The 21,032-nt window shown below is 44.0% G+C and overlaps 1 protein-coding gene across 1 annotated transcript in view; it reads right to left on the bottom strand.

Moving 5' to 3' along the window:
* The window catches only part of ABCA13 (ATP binding cassette subfamily A member 13), a 448,014-nt gene extending 429,021 nt beyond the window's left edge, over positions 1 to 18,993 (bottom strand). Inside the window, exon 1 of the mRNA XM_058534839.1 lies at positions 18,930 to 18,993. Coding sequence (XP_058390822.1) covers positions 18,930 to 18,993 — 64 coding nt within the window. The remainder of the gene's footprint in view (positions 1 to 18,929) is intronic.
* Between the last annotated feature and the right edge of the window lie 2,039 nt (positions 18,994 to 21,032).

Here is a 21,032-nt window from a genome sequence, read left to right as displayed (position 1 = left end):
TTGATGATTTTAGCAAACAGCTAGGTAATAGGCAGGCACCGGCCCATTAGTCATAGGCGATCTGCTCCAAGGAAAATGTGAAATGAATAAACTGTGCTGCCATCCGCTGGGGGACAGCTGATCAAATACCTGACTTGAGTCTCCAGGTGGCTTTCTGATCTTATGTCACGGAAGCTGAAAACCATCTTTTGAAATAACAGAATTGGTTTCGCTGTTGGTTCAAACAAGCTTTTCCTTGATTTCCTCACTTGTCTAAAGAGAAATTAGGAGCTCATTAAGGTGGCGCCTTCCGTTACCGCATCACTGCAGATTTCACACAGTTCGCTTAGTGACAAATTTCCTCTTTTTCCTCCACTTCTCAGCAACAGATTGTTCTTTTTTTAATATTCTATTCTGTATTCTGGCTCTATAGTAGATTTCAACTCAAATCTTAATTAAGTGCAAAGTGAATTCTTTTGGCTTTTTATTACATGAGAAAATGAGAAAAATCCTTCCAGTTTTGCAAAATGTTTTCTAGACTGAATGCTATTGGAGTTTTTAGCAATTTTTAAACAGTACAATTCATTTTAGAGGCATTTTACAGACATAACTTACTGATTCTTAAATTTTTTTAAAGATATGGCTTTAAATGTCACCAAGATAACGTTATCGTCCAATACGACAAAAAGAAAGGAAGGAAGGAAAGAAACAAAACCACAGTATGAAAGCTCTCGACATCCCTGTAGCTATCACTTAACAGGTGGGGAAATTACAGGATTGAGGAGGCCAGCAGTTTAGCCAACTCATTCTCTGAGGACTTGTAAAATTAACATCTAGCATTTCTTCAATACTTTACAGTTTTCAAAACATTCTCAGACACATTACCCCATTTAATTCTAACACTACAGTGCTGGTAGGCCGCCTGACTGTCCTTATTTCACAGGTAAGGAAGTTCACCTTAGAGATACAGTCATGACTAGATGCTACATGGTTTCAGATAGCAAAGCGACAGAACTGGGAGAGCACATGTCTTCTCACTCCAAACGCCACGACGTGGATGATCACCACTGCTGGTGGTGTCCACAGCCATCTCAGGTGGGCTGTTCACCCCGGCCCGTGACCTGTGCCACAGCAGAGTGGGCCCACGGTTTGAGCAAGAGCTCCTTTCCCTAGAGATCACAGAAGCTGCTCCATTGGGAACTGCAAAATGAAAGCAGTGCCACGTGCCTACTCCGCCACCCCTCCGACCATAGGAGCCACAGCAGTCCCCTGAGAACAAGACAGTCAGAGGGCAGCAAGTCTCAAGACATACAATACGGCCCATGCCTTCAGAGCTGTGATTGTCACACTGGGGTACACGTGCCTCTGGGGTACATGAAGATGCCCCTCTCACACTCAACCAAATAAGAAGTGTACGCCCAGCCGTCCCAATGTTATAACAGCACATTGCCCTTTGGTGTAAGAACTTCTGGGGCCAAATCTAGGGACAAAGTGAGAACATGTAACAGCTCCTGAGGGAGCATCCAGAGACTGAAAAGTCGAGAGAGTTTGGATAAGAAATAATGAAGCGTTGAGTACTTCACTTCTTCCAGGTGACAAAGGCTGGAGGCCTGAGAGCCGTATTCACCTCTCCTTGTCTGTCTGCGCATCCATTCATCTGACGATAAGTATTCAGAACTGAAAAGATTACACGCCAATGAATATTAACACATTTATTTGAATAGAATTTGAAATAGATTTCTATTCAAATAGAAATGTGAATAGATTTGAAAAGAATCAATTTATTTTTCTGATAGAAAGTCTACAATGACTGATTTGACAATGAGGATGAGTTTTGTCATTTAGAGTGTATGACACATATCTGAAAATTAAATGAACTAAATTTTCAGCTCTGAGGTCTGGTGGAATATATTTAAAGCAAAGGTGTAATAAATAGCCCAGAAATCACATCCTTTGCCTTTACTAAACTGATGATAAAAGCTAGATATCAGTTTAAAATTTTACCAGAGGGTACACACATTTTCAAAATTATTTTCAGGAATACATGATGAAAAAACTCAAAGGCCACTGCCTTAAGGATACTTAGGCTTTGCAACATTATAAACCTATGTGGCATTGTGGTAAAATAAGAAAATGTATCTGGTCTTTGTTCTGGTTTCTGGCACAGAACTTCAAAAACGCTTGGAATTTCCAGAGTGATATGACTGTCTTTCGTTATTTACAACTGTTGTGGACTGAATGTTTGTGTCCCTCTAAAATTCATATATTGAAACCCTAACCCTCAGTGTGATGGTATTGGGAGGTGGGGCCTTTGGGAGGTGATTAGGGTTGGGTGAGGTTATGAAGGTGGATCCCTCATGATAGGATTAGTGTCCTTACAAGAAAAGGAGGAGACCAGAGCTCCCTTTCTTCCCCCACACCCCTACCCCGGCCTCCATATGAAGACACAGTAAGAAGGAGGCAGTCTGCAAGCTAAGAAGAGGGTCCTCATCAGGGAATCAAACCAGCAGACACCTTGATCTTGGACTTCTAACCTCCAGAACTGCAAGAAAAAAATTCCTATACTTTAAGCCCCCTGCTCTGTGGTATTTTGTTACAGCTAACTATACAATAAAGAACCCCTTTTATCATATTTGAGTTTATGCCAGTGAGATGACTCATGGTGGACCCCCTAGATAGCTGCAGGATGGGGCTGGTCCCAGGAGAACCAACCTAGTAATTAGAGGGTTGGATGATCAGCTCTCCCACTCTGACATCCAGGAAGGTCAGAGGAACTGGAGATTGAGTTCAATTGTGTGGCCGATGATTTATTCAATCATGTCTAGATAATGAAAATTTGATTTAGGGAAAAAAAAAAAAAACTGGACACCAGCCCTGAGGGAGCTTTCTGGTTGATGCATATATGGATGTACCTGGAAGGAGGCTCCCGCTGACTCAGAGGGGACAAAAACTCCTGCACTGGGGACCCTCCTAGTCATGTCCTTCTGGCTCTTCACTTATAACCTTTACGATAAAATGGTAATCATGAGTATAGCATTCTCCCGAGTTCTGTGAGTCATTCTAACAAATTATCAAACCTGAGGGGGTTATGGGAAGCCCCAAATTTGAGGTGTGGTAGCCTGAGGACTCCACTTGCAGCTGGCATCTGAAGTAAGTGCAGTGTTGTCAAGACAAGCCCTTGCCCTTTAACTTGTGGGATCTGACATAGCTCCAGGTAGTTAGTGTCAGAATTGAATTGAATTGTAGGACACCCCATTGGTGTTGGAGAGTTGTCAGAAAGTAGATACTGACCATGTGCCAAGCACTGTTAGAAGCATATTATATTTACAGGTCCACAATGTATTAACTAAAATTCTGAAATTCAAATATCATGGAAAACCAATTTTCTAAGAATAAATTTGTGGCACCCCCTTTGCTAGCCAGTAACACTGACCAAAAGTAACATGAGGCTGTGTAGTCTTTATTTCTCCCCTTCATGTGAATGTTGTATGGTTTGCTCATATTTGGTTATAAGATGCTACCCCAGACCTCACCATGTGTACTATGTATGCACCATACTACCTTTCTAAAATTTGAAAATTTCTGAACTTCAAAGCATGTTGTTAAAATATAACTTTCAATCAAAAAGGTAAAACTATGACTTTCCTGCATATGTAGAATGAACATTTGTCAAAGACCTCACTCAATCCATTAATTAAGGAGGGAACCAGTAAAATGTCGCAACTGCTTCAAAGAGATTTCAGGAGGTCAGGATTGCTGGGTTAGATATAAAACTGGTTAATGCCCTACAGGGCTGTAAACTGTAGCCTTCGGTGTTAGTGCTCCCACTGGACGAAAACTTTTTGCAACTCTACCAGAAACAAATCCCCAAGCGATTGTGTAAATTCACTTTGATTAAAAACTCAAAACTCATTATATCACAATTTACATTTTACCGCTTTTATGCTCTTGAAGTTATTTATGTCTATTGAATCTGTATGATATAAATATGCCACTGTCCAATCTCATCCCAAACCCATCCATATGTTTAGTGACATAATGTTGGTAGCTTGTAATGGAACGTGGTGGGAGTATTTACACCATGGAGATTGGCAAACACTATAATTGGGACTTGATTTATTGTATTGTTGATTATCTAGACTTAAGAAAATGATAGGGAAAATGCTAATAATACAGATTAAACTTAAAAGTGTGTCATGTCTGTAGCTGTTATATCATGAATAGCATGAAAAACTTGAGAAAATATTCTTCAAGTATTTGAAAACTATTATCTGATCTAGCAATGAAATAGCTCATGTTATTGATGAATGAGTGGAGTTCCAATATATGTGGTGCTGAAAATGAAAGATGTTTCAGTTTAATCAATATAACTCAGGATTAGAAACCATTTACCAGTAGATCTCATATCAGATTTAAAAATAATAATTTTATTAAGAAAAACTTAGCAGATTGGGATGCAACTCCAGTTGTCAAGCCAGGGTTGGATTGCAGCCATAGGATGGCCAAGATTTCAGCAAAAATCTGTGAAAGCATTCTGTGAGAATCAATTGGCTATATGAAATTTACAATATAGACTATTGCATATTTTATTATTATTCATAAATTGTATATCGCACATTCTTTATATCAGTATAATGTATGATAAACACATATAAACACACGTATATATCTACATGACTTTTGGAGAATAAAACCTCAAATACAAAACACTTAGTAGCTTGCTTAAAGTCAAATAAGACTAATTAGGGGAAAAGATAACATTATCATTAAAAACAAATGATTTTGAGCATTTGCAAGCACATTTACACACATTTTGATCCTCAGGTAGCAGCAGCCATAGAAGCAGCTTCCCACTTTATAGATGATGTGGCTGTCTCTCTCTTGAACGCAAGTCTTCTCCCTTTGTGAAGATACCACACTACCTCCTGGAGTCCTGCACAGGTCACCAAACTTCTGTGAGTACCAGTGTCCACATGGGAAATCCACAGGGCTCCTGTATGGAGACGTGTGCCAGCCAGCTGTCAGCTCAGTGCCTCCTTGCCAATCAGGTGGGTTTCCACTGGCCCCCATCTACCCCGCTAAAGCATGGGGAGGGTCCACAGCAGTGGACAGAGGGTCCCAGGGCTCCGTGTCCCTCATCCTCCACCCTACCTGGGATCAGCCTGTTGGGAAATCAGACTTGCAGCCCAGCCCCGCTCCCTGTTTCCCACAAATGCTCTCCTGCCCAAGATTTTCATTTGGTTCAGTAACTAAATTTAAGATTAGGGGGGGTCAGGAAGAAAAGTGAAACAGAGTGAACAACCTACGGCCATCTCACCATCCTACTCCCACATCTCTCTCTCTTCCTCCTCCCTCCATCCTCCTCCTTCTCTCTCTGGACCAACCCACAAAGTCCCCAACCTGAAGAAGAACAGGGCCACCCACACTTAGAGGCCCTTGAGGTCTCACCTTTTGCCCTAAGCATAAATAATAATAATGCAGTCTCATTTTCAAAAAGAGACTTGGAATAAAAAATAAAATGTTACCATCTGACTACATATGTGAAGAGGGAAGCACAAGGCCCAGCGTGTATCAGGCTCTGTGTGTGCTCTTTCCCATTTGTCCTACCAGACAGGTAAACTCAGTCTGTAGGTCTGTCAAGGACCTCTAAGGGCTGTTCTTTGGCACAATAATTTATGTGTGGCTTTGTAATGGCTACAGAGTTTTTGTTCTCTCAAACCTGACTTACCAAAACATCAATAGGAGTATAGGCAGTTATTTTGTTTTCCATAAACTGCCATCTTTACAAGTAAATGAAATTCTCAAGTCTATAAAGACCTCATAATTTCACCTACTATAATGAAACAGTTCATCACATATTTTTTTAAAAATCCTGTCTGTATGCTAGTAAAGCAAAAGAAAAATTAGGTATTACATGCTATATTGCATGTTCTGTGGGTTATCAAAATTGGCTACCCTGAAATATGTCTCTCTACCTTGATTATTTTCTCTGATGGACATTTGACCTCCCCCAAACTGCCTAAAGAATTTAACATAGAAGACATGTTTCAGGAAGGAGCCAATATCATATGATGGCTGTAATGTACTATAAAATAGATGTTACAATAGGAAAGGCACCAACAAGCCCATCCTATCAAAAATTCTGTCTCTCTCAGGCCACATTCTCTAGGTGTCCCTGCAAAGACTTGCCAGACAAACATTTACATTTATAAGGGAAATCTCCATTTGTAAAGGTATCTCCCTCTCTGTATTGGGAAGCGGGGGATGGGCTTATTTGTGCAGTATGGAAGGAGAGGACTTAAATCTACATACCCTTGATTACTGTAATTTCTGTCTCCCTTCTGTCTCCCTCCCCACCTCCAACATCCTCCTTTGTCTTTAGCTGAAATATCATTTAAGATGAGAATCTCTGCCATTTTGTTGAGAAACTCAGTTTCCCTAGTTTCTCCCATGTATACATGTTATTAAACTTGGTATTATTTTCTCCTGCTAACCTGTCTTTTAATTATTTGGCCAGCCATAAGAACCTCGAGGGAAAGGGCAGAGGGGGATTCTCTCTCTTCCCTGACAGTTCTCATTTGTGTTTAAAATAATTCTTTGCACTTATAGGCAAGACTCTGCAGGTAGTATTACTGGACAGGTAACTCAGAAAACCCCAACTCCCGCCTCTGGAATGAAGAGAGATTTAAGTTTTTGTTATATACCCCAAGTGATTGGATTTTTTCCCCACTATAACATGCATTGCAATTTAACTTGTTCATTAAAAGTTAAACTCATATTTTGTAAATAATGAGATGTAGAAGAAGAGGAAATAATGTTCTCTCTACATTTTTAGTTCTCCGCTGGGGTTCCTGTAACAAAAGACAGATTAACAAGATGTGGATGAAAAATAACCAATAACCATTTTACAGATAAGAGAAGTAAGGTGAATTTTACTTGAGCCAGAGTGAGGATTATAACCCGGGGAAGGCCTTAGAAAGCATTCCAGAGAAGCATGGTTTTCAGTACAGTCTTATATATTTTTAGAACAAAGAACATACATTAAACATACTCAGGATACATACTCATCAAAGTTTCCAAGATGTATTCTATTGCAAATTAGCAGTTCAACATGACCCTGATGTAGGGAAAGGGACTAATCCCGGCGTTACCAATAAGGCATAGGAGGGGAAGTATGCATTCTTATCTTAAGAGAGTGCATTCTTTACTTCAATGGTTAAGCAAATGTACAATGTATGTTTGATAGGCCATAAGTCAGGCTTCTTTAGTTCAAGCCAAATCAGTTTTGAACCCAAATAGTTACCCCATATACCTCAATATGTGAAAATCTCTTGTCAAAGAGAAAACCAAATAGTTTCTTAACATGTATACCTCGTGTACACATGGGAGAGACCCAGGGAAAATGAGGAAGAGAAGACTTAGAACTCAGGCTTGAACACTATCTTCAGCTAAAGACAAGAGAGAGAAGGGTGTGGGGGAGGCCAGGTCTGGGGGTGACAGGCAAAGCTGGGTACACGAGGACAAGGGTGTTATGCAGATTGAAATGCCTTCTCCATCGATAAGAGTCTCTTGTGATTTAGTCATCCTCCTCTTCCTGGTGAAGAGGGAGACACCCTTACAAATGGAGAGTTCCTTTACCAACATAAAGTTCCCTGACAAAAGAGGAACTTCTACTCTGTTTTCAGAGCTTCTCTGGTGCCTTTCTCAAGAAATAATTAGCTTAAAATAATCCTTATGCCAAAGAGGTGTAACCACAGGGCCAGTTTAAACTGATCCTGTCTGTTCAACAGAATGTTAAAATCGCCTTGAAGGGGCAGCAAGCCAAAACTGCAAGTCATGTAGCTGAAGCATGGGCAGAGGAGAAAATTTTCACCTGAAATAACCCCTAGAACCAAAGATTCTTCGTCCCACAGAACCAAAGGACTGGGGCATGACAGGACCTGGAAGGCCAGACTTTCTTCAGAAGCAAGTGGTCCACTGTCTAGGAAGATCTGGTGTTAAAGCCCTGTTACTGCTCAAAGGGGGTCTTCTGCTTGCCACAAGACATGCCAATAGTGAAGAGGCAAGGTGGTAGGAATGAAAGGACTTTTTATTACAGCTTGCTAGCAAGAGGGAAGATAGCCGACTACTGTCTGGAAAAAAAAAAAAAAAAACATGTCAAGGGGGCACAAAATTTTATAGCAGTTATACAGGCCGGTGGGTTATAGGGGAGGGCATTAGGAATGTTGACCTTCTGGTGTTACAGACTGGGAGTCGCCACACCAGATCTTTCAGTTTTCATTGATAGTGGCTATCAGCATAGACCCTCTGTTCGTGGGTCTTCACATTCCTAAGGAACTCAAAAGAATAAAGTTATCGTCTTATCACAGCTGGGAGGTACGTGCACAAGCAGGGGTCGTAAAATCTACAGAGCAGTTAGATCTTCTGGAGGGTGCATATCCAGCTGGGTTAGTTTGTCAGAGGTCATTCAAAGTTACAATAGGGTTTTTCTTTTCTACAGTATGGCTTCCCTTATGTCAACCTTGTCTTGAGCCTGTATCAAATTTTCTACCTACACTAGAGTTCTGGGGACGTAAGCTAAAACTACTTTTCTTTTAACAATTTTTGTATTGAGCTAGTCTTAGAATCAAATATCCAGATTTTTTTTTCATACCAATGCCCTGATGATCTTCCAGGTCTCAATTTCAATTTCAGTTTCACAGATGAAAATTTCTAGCAAGTGCTGGAGTAGAGACACCTGTTTAAATTTGTAAGTTTCCCAAACAGCAGTGGTGTTGGAAGTTCCTCAGAAACCAATGACCAGCAGAGACTCTTGGAAGAGACTGGTCAGGATCTTCCCTTCTTGCTCCCTCGTGGTCCAGTCAAGCTTGATCTATGAAGATATCTGCTTAAGGATGCGAGGGAAGAATCCAAGAAAACAATAGAGTCCCTACATATGTGTTTTTCAGAAGGAACAGTACTTCCAGATCCCTAGAAGCAATTATTATAATAGAGATCTTAAAAGTTTGTGCTTTAACTTTAACTTTCATTAAATTAAGGTCACAGGCCCTTAGCAAAGGTTCTACATTTAGATCATTGTAAAATCTGAACCCCAAGGAAGCTTTGCCTTCCCTTTATCAATTCGTTCTGGTTCCTACAGGGGAGGCTCTGGGCCAGCGTGGAGGCCCTCATCAGTCAGACCTGGTTTGCCAGTTGCCCTTGTTTCTGACAGGTTGGTCTCTATCAAGTCCTCTCCACCTGTCTCCTCTTAGGCTGTGTTGTTCTCTCCGTAAACTTAGCTGCATCTACCCCAGCTCTCTCCCACCCAGGGTTCTGCATGGGATCCTGCTTGTTTGGTGACCTCTCACTATGTAAAATGTTCCAGGTGGGAGTCAGGAGGCCAACTGTGGGTCTTAGCCAGGCTAGACCCCGGAACTTCAAGGAGAAAGTGTCAAGCCCCCAATGCTTCCTGAAGGGCGGATGGGTGACAGGCTGGTGACTTAGACTTTGAACGAAGTAACCTGCAGCATGCAAATGCAAGGTCCCCACCTGACCCACACTGCATCAACTTACCCTGAGCAAATTCGGTCTTTTTTGAGGTAAGGCCCCTCTACTTTGGCCATTAGAAAAGGTCAATGAAAAACCTGTCATGACCTAATAGCTTATTAATCAACAATTAACATCCAGAAAGTAAATTTGTTAGAAAATGATGCCACCAACACTGTAAGTGATTATCATCAACAAAGACTCTCTCCTTGACCAAACTCTAGACAGGCTCCTCTGAGCCCACCGAGGCCCCATCCTTGAGCATGTCCTCAAGCGCCCAGTTTTAGCAAGAATCCTATCAAATCAGTTTAGCCAGAACCTCCTACCCTCAAATCTGATTATCCTGAATATTTGACCAAATTCCTCATCCCCCACCATTCTCCTGGTAATAGCTGATCCTCCTGGCCTGCCCTCAGCAAGAATCCTGCTAGGCTCCTTTAGCAAGAACTACCCTCTGTGATGGTTAATTTTAGGTGTCAATTTCACTGGGCTAAGGAATGCTGAGATAGTTGGTGAAACATTATTTCTGGGTGTGTCTGTGAAGGTGTTTCTGGAAGAGATTAGCTTCTGAAATCCATTAGATTTGAGTCAGTAGACTGAGTAAAGAAGATCCACCCTCACCAACATGGCCAGACATCACCCAATTCATTGGGGGCCCTAATAGAACAAAAAGGTGAAGGAAGGGCAAATTTCCTCTCTCTTCTTGAGCTGGGACGGCCATCTTCTCCTGCCCTCAGACATGAGAGCTCTTGGTTCTCAGACCTTCGAACTCAGACTGAATGACACCATCAGCTTTCTTGGTTCTCCACCTTGCACATGGCAGACTGTGGGACTTCTCAGCCTCCATAACTGTATGAGTCAATTCCTATAATGAATCTCCTCTTACCTATACCTATATGTATAACCTCTTGGCTCTGTTTCTCTGGACAATCCTGAGTAGTACACCCTCTTAGTAATTTCCCATCTACCGACTCCTCCCCCACCCTGCTCCTTGCCTATAAATCCCCCTTTTCTTTGCTGTATTCAGAGATGAGTCCAACCTCTCTCCCCTACTGCAAAGTCCCATTGAACTAGTTCTTACACCTATCACAACAGTGCTGGATAAAGTCTGCCTTACCGATTTAAAAAGTATCATGAATAATTTTTTCTTTAACATCATTTACTCTGCCATGTACGTTCCTCTCAATATATAAAATATGTTTCCCAGAATGGTGTGGGCATAACATATCATTATAGGGACAGCTTACACTATGTGGCATCTTCCACAAAACCTTATCAATTTCTCTCGACAATGTTTCAAGCATCCCAAGATCCTCACTGTTGCATATTTACCATCATGTCAGCTGTCAGCTTTTTGCATCATAGGACCAACTATCACTTTCAGAAACTGCATTTGCCAACTCATCTTGTTACATGTCCTATGGAGGCAGCTCGCCAACACCAGATTTAAGCTAAGTTCCCAATCATCTCTGAAATATAGCTATAGATTAATGTGACAATTTAATAGATGGTAGTCAAGCCTGTAGTGGCCATGTTTTCCCATGGCCTTTTGCTTTTAACAGCCTGGGCGACTGTCAACAGTGAAAGCTGCAGCTTCCAGCCTCCACGAGGTCCAAGTTCAGCTTGGAAACAAAAGCCACAAGAGTGCTAATGTTTTGTTACCCATCTGGACTGTGACATACTAGAGTTGGATCTTTCAAACTCTTTCTTAGGGATTGTGTTAAGGCTTTATTCATGCTAAGTAGCCTCACCACTCCAGAAGTGGCCTGGTGTGAGTAAAGATATACAGCAAGCATGCAAAGAAAGGTCAACTTAATTGCCCCTTGGTTTTCTAAGTGCATTCCTGCATATAGATAAAAATAACGCCAATGTGGTTCCTCGAAAAGTGAAACATAGAACTACCATATGACCCAGCAATTCCACTGCTCAATATATGCCCACAAACATTGAAAGCAGGGACTGGAACAGATATTTGCACACCCATGTTCATAGCAACATTATTCACAACAATGTGAATTGTGCAAAAGGTGGAAACAACCCAAGTGTCCATCAATAGATGACTGGATAAAGAAATGTGGTATATACATACGATAGAATATTATTCAGCCTTAAAGGAATGAGATTTTGATATACGCTATTGTATGAATAGATCTTTAAAACAATGTGAAATAAACCAAATAAAAAAGAACAAATATTGTATGATTCCACTTATATGAGGTACCTAGAATAGGCAAATTTGTAGAGACAGAAAGCAAGTTAGAGGTTACCCACAGTTGGGGAAAAGGGAAAGGAGAGCTATGTTTTAATCTATGCAGAGCTTATATTGGGGATGATGAAAAAGTTTTGGGTATAGATAGTGGTGATGGTTACACAACACTGCGAGAGTATTTAATACCACTGGATTGTACAGGTATAAACAATTAAAATGATAAATATTGTGTTATGTGTATTTTACCACAATTAAAAAAGTACACAAGAAAAGAAAGCTAGCCCAGGGCCTGGCTCCTATGCGTTACTTAATAAACATGTCTTAACATGCAGTGGAAAAGTAATTAATATTGCCAATGCCAATAGCTCCTATTTATTAAAAGTCAGCTCCATGCCACCTGCTGCTCCATGAATCCCCACTTTCCACAGGAGGTCACTGGGGCTCAGAGAGAGGGCGCCACTTGCCCGAGGTCTCACCACTGGTCAGCGGCACGAAGAGCTAATAACAGGAGCCACTTGTCCAAGTCGAAAGTCTTGTTCTCTCTCTGACACATTTCTCACTCGATGAACAGGAAACAGGTTTTCTTCTGCAGAAAACAATATTGTGTTTCCATAGAGAACCGCACGCTGTCTGCAGCACACCCGCCCAGGTGATCTGTTCTAGGTAACTGACGGCACACACAGCCCACCCGCCTGGTAGAGATTTTGAGTAACCTCTCCCCACTCCTCCCTCCGCGAAAAATCAGTTGCACCTCCATTTGCAATGCATTTATTTCAACATCCCTCAGCAATCCAGATAAGTGTGTGCTTTTTTCAGTTCTACTTGAACTCATGAGAACATCTGTCTAGGCCCCTCACATGAGTAAGACAAAATCTTTAACACGTTTATTTTCGTGTCTGTGGGAGAGTCATGATTTAATCTTTTTCTGAAAATTTTCTGTAACTCTCCTATTTGCACGATGGGGAAAGTGCAGCTGGGAGAGAAGGAGACTGGCGGGGTCATCCTTGGCCAGAGCAAAGTCAGCTTGAGAGTCTAGCTTTCAGGTTCTCGTTGCCTCTGAAGACATCATGATGTCTCCCAGGAAAGAACTGAATCTCCAGACACACTCACAGTTTAGGATAGCTCGTTCGCTGGAGTTCACAGGATAAACATGTACTGTCTGGATACACAGAAGATAGCACATCTTCTAGAAATGTAACTCTGCTGTGTTTCCTCTTGGGTTCTCTCTGGGAAGTCAGACTAAGACATCTGGGGACTTGAGCCCTCTACAGGATCAATAAACCTGTTTCACGCCTTGAAAAAGACGACAACGTGAAAATAGCAGGTCCATAAACTAGCCTGAGCCAGAAGAGAGAGGTCATCTCCGAATCCCTTAGTCTGTGGCCTGTCAGAGGGGAACTGACCAGAGTTTTTCAAACAGAAAGGCCCAGACCTAACCTGATAGTCACCTTGCAACCCCTTGGCAACTCCCAATCCTGGGCCTCAGTTTCCTCATCTGTAAAATGCAAAAGAGAATACCTACATCAGAAGGTTTTGAGAGAAGTAAGGACAATTAAAAGAAATCGTGTCATTTTAAAAATCCAAAAATAGGGGCAGGCCCAGTGGCGTAGCAGTTAAATTCATGCGTTCTGCTTTACGGCCCGGGGTTCGCCGGATCGGATCCTGGGCGCAGACCTACTCACTGTTCATCAGGCCATGCTGAGGTGCTGTCCCACATAGAGGAACTAGAAGGACCTACAACCAGGATATATAACTATGTACTGGGGCTGTGGGGAGGAAAAAGAAAAAGAGGAAGATTGGCAACAGATATTAGCTCAGGGCTAATCTTCCTCAAAAAATAAAAATAAAAATCCAAAAATAGTACCTGATGTTCAGTAGACTCAGATTAATATAATAACATTATTTCCTCTTTGCTTCACCTGGTCTAAAACTTCCTTATTTAACCTACTCTGTGCCAAGCTATCTACTACATAATTTCTTTCTTAAATTCTTCTGTGCCCTAGGCAGAGGGAAAAAAAGAAAACATGAACAGTCCACTTTTCTCTCCTTTGAGATAAAGAAGGAGGGAAGATGAGGAGGGACGAGGTGGAGGGGGAGCAGAGAAGGAGGGGACAAAGAGACTTCCCATTGGTGGGGCCCAGTGCACTGTTAAAATGTGAGGCCCTTGCTCAAAAATTATTAAGGACTTCCAGTCAGTGGGAACAAAGCATTGAACCAAGCTTCTCCCTTTTGAGCACAGGGCCTTCTGAGCACCCTCTCACCTCCCCTACCCCCCACTCCCGGGTTCACAGCAGGAGGACTGTGACCAGCGCTATTCTGCTGGGAAAGGTGTCTCAGGGCTGGGGGTTGGGGTTCATTGGGGACATTTGGCTGACAGTGACCATCAATGTCAGAGGTGGGTGGGAGTGGACTCCTTTCTCAGAACTCATAGCAACATGGCACCTGGTCCAAACACAGGCTGCTGGTGTGGGGAGGGCCCGGGCCCAGCTTTGGCACCAAGCAATACCCACCCACATGAAGATGTGCAGCCTGTTTGTTTCAGTGTGAGACTGGAGGACCTTTTCCACCTTGTCTGAGCCAGCACCCCTGGTGGCACCGGACATCCTGGGCTGTGGCCTGGGCCGGGAGGGAGGGTAGAATGGTAGACCTGGCCCCAGAGAGCAGTCAGTAGGTCCTCTTCCCGATGGGCCACCAGTTCATCACTGAATTGCTCTGCATTTTATCCAGCATTGCCTGGGGGACACTGACTAAGAGCTCTTTCCTGCTAATACCAAGAAAAATGTGGAAGCTTGGTGCCCCCTTAGAATCTCACCGGCTTTCTAGTGGCTAACAACTCTCTTTATCCTCTGCAGAGAAAGCAGCAAGACTTTGACCTGGCAGCCACAGCCCCTCATCCTCAGGCCTCAGCAGAGCCAGGTGGCCCCCACGCACAGCCAAGCCTGCATGGCGCTGGGCGCCCTGAGACCACTGCACGTCCATCAGTGTTCTCCAGAGAAACAGAACCAAGAGGAGACATTGGCTCACAGAATTGGGAGGCTGGCATGTCTGAAATCCATAAGGCAGGCCAACAGGCGAGAAACTCGGGCAGGACTTCTACATTGCAGTCTTGAGGCAGAATTCCTTCCTCTCCAGGAAACCTCAACTGATTGGATGAAGCCCACCCACATTCTCGAGAGTAATCTGCTTTACTTACAGTCAACTGACTGAAACGTTAACCACACGTACAAAACACCTCCACAGGGACATCTAGACTGGTGTTTGACCAACAGCTGGGCACCATGGTCTAGCCAAGTCGACACATAAAGTTAACCATCACAAGGACCCACAACTACTTTGTGAGGAAGGATCTGATCACTTATCCTGACTTCAAAACAAATGAATAAACAAAACAAAACAGAAACAGACTCATAGATACAGGAAACAAACTGGCGGCTACCAGAGGGAGGAGGGGTGGTGGTGGGTGAAGTAGGTCAAGGGGATTAAGAGGTACAAACTTCTAGTTATAAAATAAATAAGTCATAGGGATGTAACGTACAGCATAGGGAATATAGTCGATAATATTGTAATAACTTTGTATGGTGACAGATGGTAACTAGACTTACCAACTTACCATGGTGATCATTTTGTAAGGGATATAAATATTGAATCACTATGGTGTACACCTGAAACTAATAGGATACTGTATGTCAGTTATACTTCAATTTAAAAAAATATGAGGAAACAGAAGGTCGACCTAGTGAAGAAACTGCTTCCTGGAGGCGGGGTTATAGGATTACATCAGATACATAGGGATCCTGGAGCAAAGCATGGTGGGACAGCTGCATGCTAACTGATTTTATTATTAGTGGATTCGAAATGCATCATTTACTCAGTGCTTTGTGTGCTGAGTGTTTTCACTTTCCCTCTGTCTCCTTCTACACACCCCGGGAAATCACTGACATTCCTCAGTTGGGTTAGAGAAAGTTATCTGTTTGAACAAGGTTGTGGGTTGACCAGTGGGTGGGTGGTTTTATTATTTAACTCAGCCAACTGCCAGTGTAAGGTCCAGTCCTTCAGCTGCAAACTGGGACTCCAGTGCAGGCTGGACCGACACCAGAAAAAGAACCAGCTGACTGGTCAGGGATCAGAGGTCATGGGAGAAGGTGACCCAGAGACTTGAATCTCTGCAGACTGTGTGGAGTTATGGGAAAAGCCTGGCAGTTTGAAGACCTTGGGTCCAATCTCAGCTTTGTGACTTTTTTGTTAAATTTTTTTACATTTTGTTTCTGTGAGGAAGATTGTCCCTGAGCTAACATCTGTTGCCAATCTTCCTCTTTTTGCTTGAGGAAGATTGTCCCTGAGCTGACATCCATGCCCATCTTCCTCTATTTTGTATGTGGAACGCCGCCACAGCATGGCTTGATGAGCGGTGTGTAGGTCCACGCCCGGGATCCGAACCCACGAACCCTGGGCTGCCACAGCACAGTGTGAGAACTTAACCACTAAGCCACTGGGCTGGCCCCTACATTTTTTTTATTGTGGTAAAATATACAGAACATGAAACATACCATTTTAAGCACTTTTAAGTGTACAGTTAGTGGATTAAGTACATTCATTCTGCTATGAACCTTCACCACCATTCATCTCCACAATGTTTCTATCTTCCCAGACTGAAACTCTATACCTATTAAACAACCACCCCCCATTCCCACCTCCCCAGCCCCAGTAACCACTGTGCTACTTTCTGTTTTTATGAATCTGACTGCACTAGAGACCTCATATAAGTGGAAATCACATGTATTTGCCCTTTTGTAAATAGCTTATTTCACTCAGCACCACGTCCTCAAGTTTCACCCGTGTTGTAGCATGTATCAAAATTTCCTCACTTTTTTTTTTTTGTGAGGAGGACCAGCCCTGAGCTAACGTCCAATGCCAATCCTCTTTTTTTTTTTTTTGCTGAGGAAGATTGGCCCTGGGCTAACATCTGTGCCCATCTTCCTCTACTTTATATGGGACGCCTCCACAGCATGGCTTAACAAGTGGTGCATCAGTGCGTGCCCGGGATCCGAACCGGCGGACCCCGGGCCGGCACAGCAGAGCGCACACACTTAACCGCTTGTGCCACCGGGCCGGCCCCTCCTCCCTTTTTAAAGCTGAATAATACTCCACTGTATGCAATTACCACATTTTGTTTATCCATTCATCTGTTGCTGGACATTTGGGCTGATTCCACCTTTTGGCTATTGTGAATAACACTGCTGAGAACACAGGTGTACAAATATTCATTCAAGTTCCTGCTTTCAATTCTTTTGTGCAAATACTCAGAAGTGGAATTGCTGGATCATACGGTAATTCCATGTGTAATTTTTTGAGGGATCTCCATACTGTTTCCATTGTGACTTTTTTAATCATATGGCTTTAGGCAAGTCATGTCACCTCCCAGGAGGCTGGAAATCCCTTCGGCCCTAAACTTATGGTCGGCACCCATCACAGGGAATCCGTGTCTTCACAGACACCCTGTACTCCTCCGACTCCTACACCAGACCTCGGGCGGCGGGGCAGTGGAACAGGGCTGCTCCACTCCATTGCCTCAGGGTGTGGAGCAGAGCGGAGACCAAAGCAAGCTAACAGCCGCCACAACAATGGAGGGAGAACCTCAGAAGGCAGGTCAACCACACCATCTCAGCACCCCAGTAATCACAAAGGTCACCCCCTCGTTTCCATATGTGAAGGTGATTGGAGGAGCATAACATCGCAGGAGAAGCAGAGCAGACACGAATATTAAACCGAGTACGTCCTACACTGAGCTACTAGGAGGGGCTCTTGACCTGTCGCTCCTCGAAACCCTCACAACCAAGACAGGAGGTCACTATTCTAATGTCACAGGTGAGTAAATTCCAGTAAACATCTGCCCCAGGTCCCCGCACATCTGTATGTGTACGCTGTGCCATGAGAGGGTGGATAAGAAGTGCTAACACCAACTGTGATGTAAGCACTGTCCCTCCTGGCTGGGGCTAAAACGAGTCAAGCAGGCCTCTTCAGAACTCCCAGAGCTTCTCCACGGTGCTGTCATGTCAGTGTTTCCAGAACTGTGGGCTCGTTTGGGGTTCGTAGTCTCTTGTTGTGGTTACATTTGAAAAGGCATTCAGCAGGAACCTAAATAAGAGAAAGTTATTCCTGGTGAGTTGGGGCTGTATAAACTAGGGATTAAGAGATGCCAGGAAAAAAAGTTGAGTTTGGGAAATAATACCTTCAGTGGCTCAGAAGTCGGCGTCTCAAGCACTGCCCTCAATATACCACTAAAATCCCTGCTCCTCCAAGCCCGGCACCTCTGGGCATCTGTCTTACCATCTACAAACTGGGATGGCAACACCATCCTCGGAGAGCCCAAGTAGATTTGTTGAGCTGACTTCCTGCTGCGCCTGGAAAAAAGGCTACATCTTACTGTGGACTACAAGGATCTGTCCTGTGCTGTCTACAGGACCTGTGCTGTCCACACGGAGTTTGTGATCCACCAGGACCTATGGGGTCTACAGGACCTGTGCTGTCTACAGGGCCCTTGATCTACAACAACTATGGGGTCTATGGGACCTATGCGGTCTACAGGGACCTGTAGCTCCTTGAAAACACAATCAGCAAGTAAGAGTCTGGACCATTTGATTTTACGACGCAAGATAAAGAGCCTTCTGGCCCTGGAACTGGGAACACATACCCCAGAACAGCTCAGAAGCCCCTCAGGGGGCATACACTCACCGCTCAGCGAGAGGAGGGAAGCTCTCACTGATCTCCCCCACTTTCCCGCGCACATTCGGATGAGATTCTGTCTGCACACCACAGTCCCTGGCCTCGCCTTACATGCGTGCAGGGTGATAAACGTCCCGATGACAAGTCGTGCTCTCTCGTACCCTGGAGCAGGAGGGTCTTTCCTTGGCGGGATCATTTTATTTCCACAACACACATGTTCATTTATATCTGAATGATCATCATGACTTCACCTTTTAAAATTATTTTAACAAAACTCTCTGGAGGAGACTGAAATGAGAACTCATGCCTGGCCCTGCAGCAGTGACCACGCCATCATGACCCAAGAGGACTGGGATTCCTGCCTACATTCTCCTTCCCCTGGAAGGGTAGAGAACTGAGTGCTATTCTTTTCCTAGTAAGTCAACTTCTATGTGCGTGTGTGTGTGTGAGTGCATGTACAGGTGCATGTGCAAAGAACACGCCACTCCGGTACAGTCCACATCCTCATGCAGGCCCTGAACCAAGTCATCAGCCGTCCTGTGCTTCAGTGTCGCCATCTGGGATTTGAGGCTAATAAGAGTTGATGAGGGTTAGACAGGAGAATTCAGATAGTTCTACATAGGTGCCTAACACATAGTAATTACTTCGTAAAATAGTTATTGGTAACAGCTCACATCTGCAGAGCTGATCCTACTACATGAAAGTTGGTCAGAAACACCTCTCCATAGATTCGTTAATTGAAAAAATATTTTGGGGGCAGCAGGCACAGTGGTAATGTTTCCTTACTCTATAACTACAGCCTAAATCCGGGTTGTGACTAATTAGGTTATATTTTATTAACCATTCAATCTCTATCAGAGCATTTAAAGCATATGAGTGAGGTGCAGAGGAAACAACAGACCCAAACAGCCAAAGTCCAGCTCAGAAAACAGCATCTCGCTCTTGGGGTCCCCACGTGCACCTCCAAATGCACCCGCCCCTCCCCCACAGAGGCAACCACGGCCCTGAATTTGGGGGTGCTCAATCCTTGGTGTTTTTTCCCCTAGCTCTTATCACACCATGTATGCATTCCTTAACAAGATGTCCTTTAGTTTTGCCTGTTTTCAAACTTTATATAAAAGAAATCATGATGTACGTATTATTCTATAATTTGCTTTTTTCACATAAAATTATATCTGTGAGCTCTTTCTGCACTGATGGGTGAAGCTGCAGTGCATTTATTTTCACTGACTGCGTCATCTTAGTACACCAAACTGGATGCATCCATTCCCCCGCATGTGGAAATTTGGGGGCCCCAGGCTTTTCTATGGAGGACATGTTTGTGCACGTCTCCAGTGGCCCCTGAGCACATCCTCTCCAAGCCATGGGTCCCAGAGACTGGATCCCAGGAGACAGACGCCTGGCTTGAAACCATGAGTTAATGCTACGGTTAATGATGAAGGTATAGGAGACACATGGTGACTATTCTAAAATATTTCATAATCCCCAATGCCATTTATAAAAACAAACCATCCTTCTCTCTGCTTCTGGTCAGGGTGACATTGTTATCAGTGTGATGAGACTGGACTGGAGAGGCAGCTGGTGGTGCGTCAGCAGTCAGAGGTGACAGGCTACCTCCTCCGGGACTCTGCATCCAAGTGTGAGCTCTCTCCAGGAGAGCGCCACCAGCTTCACGTGTGAACTCTCGAACCCACCAGCGACTTCCTTGCTTCCCAATTTACAAAGTGCTTGACGATTATTAAAGTTTGGAACCGTGTTTAGCCCTTCACTTCAGGATCACACCAGAAGAAAACATGCAGTGAAATGGTTGACACTGGTTTTTGAAATCTGGGGTGATTAGGTCCATCAGAACAACTGGATTATGTCCCTAATTCTCTCTGACTCGCTGAAAGCACCAAGAGTGGACTGTGTTGGTGTCATTCTATTCCTGCTCATTGTCAGGGCCGGAAATGAAGGACGAGACCCGGGGACCAGGCCACGACACCCAGTGAGGGGTGGGCGTGTAGGGAGAGGGAGGGATCAGGTCTTTGGGGGCATCTGGGGGGAATCTTGGTAACACGTGTTTGAGGACGTTTTCAATGTCAGCTTTGGAGTCACCTTGGGAACCAAACTAAACCCACGGAGCTCAGTTGTCATGGTAGAAATATAATCATGATTTTTTCCGCATCAGAACAATTAACTTCATTCAGCTGGTGTTCCCTGCATGTTGGGCACTGGTCTGGGCTCTCACATACCCTCACAACCCTGTGACATGCCCTCCCACCCGCGGCCAGCAGAAGGCGGCACAGGTCCACTGGGCACCTGCGCGAGGCCTCAGCATCTGAGGAAAGAATCTCAATAGGAGTCGTGGTACCTCTCCTTGCCCCAGAGGATGGCCCCCGGCAGCGGATGGGGTAGAGGACAGCCAGCCAGGAGACTTGCAGGCACCGCAGAGACAGCACCTACAGGGAACCAGCCCTTCTCTTGCTGCTAACAGCCTTAACTGCTATTAACTGCCCAGTTCCTGTGCTGTCTCTGCTTTTGCAGATGTCTTCCTAAGTGGCGGGGGACCCCATCAGCCACACTTGCATGGGTGGGGTAAAAGAAGGACCAGCCT

The sequence above is a fragment of the Diceros bicornis genome, chromosome 41 (genome assembly GCF_020826845.1).
Source record: "Diceros bicornis minor isolate mBicDic1 chromosome 41, mDicBic1.mat.cur, whole genome shotgun sequence".
Classification (NCBI taxonomy): Eukaryota; Metazoa; Chordata; class Mammalia; order Perissodactyla; family Rhinocerotidae; genus Diceros; species Diceros bicornis.
Note: the sequence above shows the minus strand (reverse complement) of the source record. Positions and strands in the feature narration are given on the sequence as shown.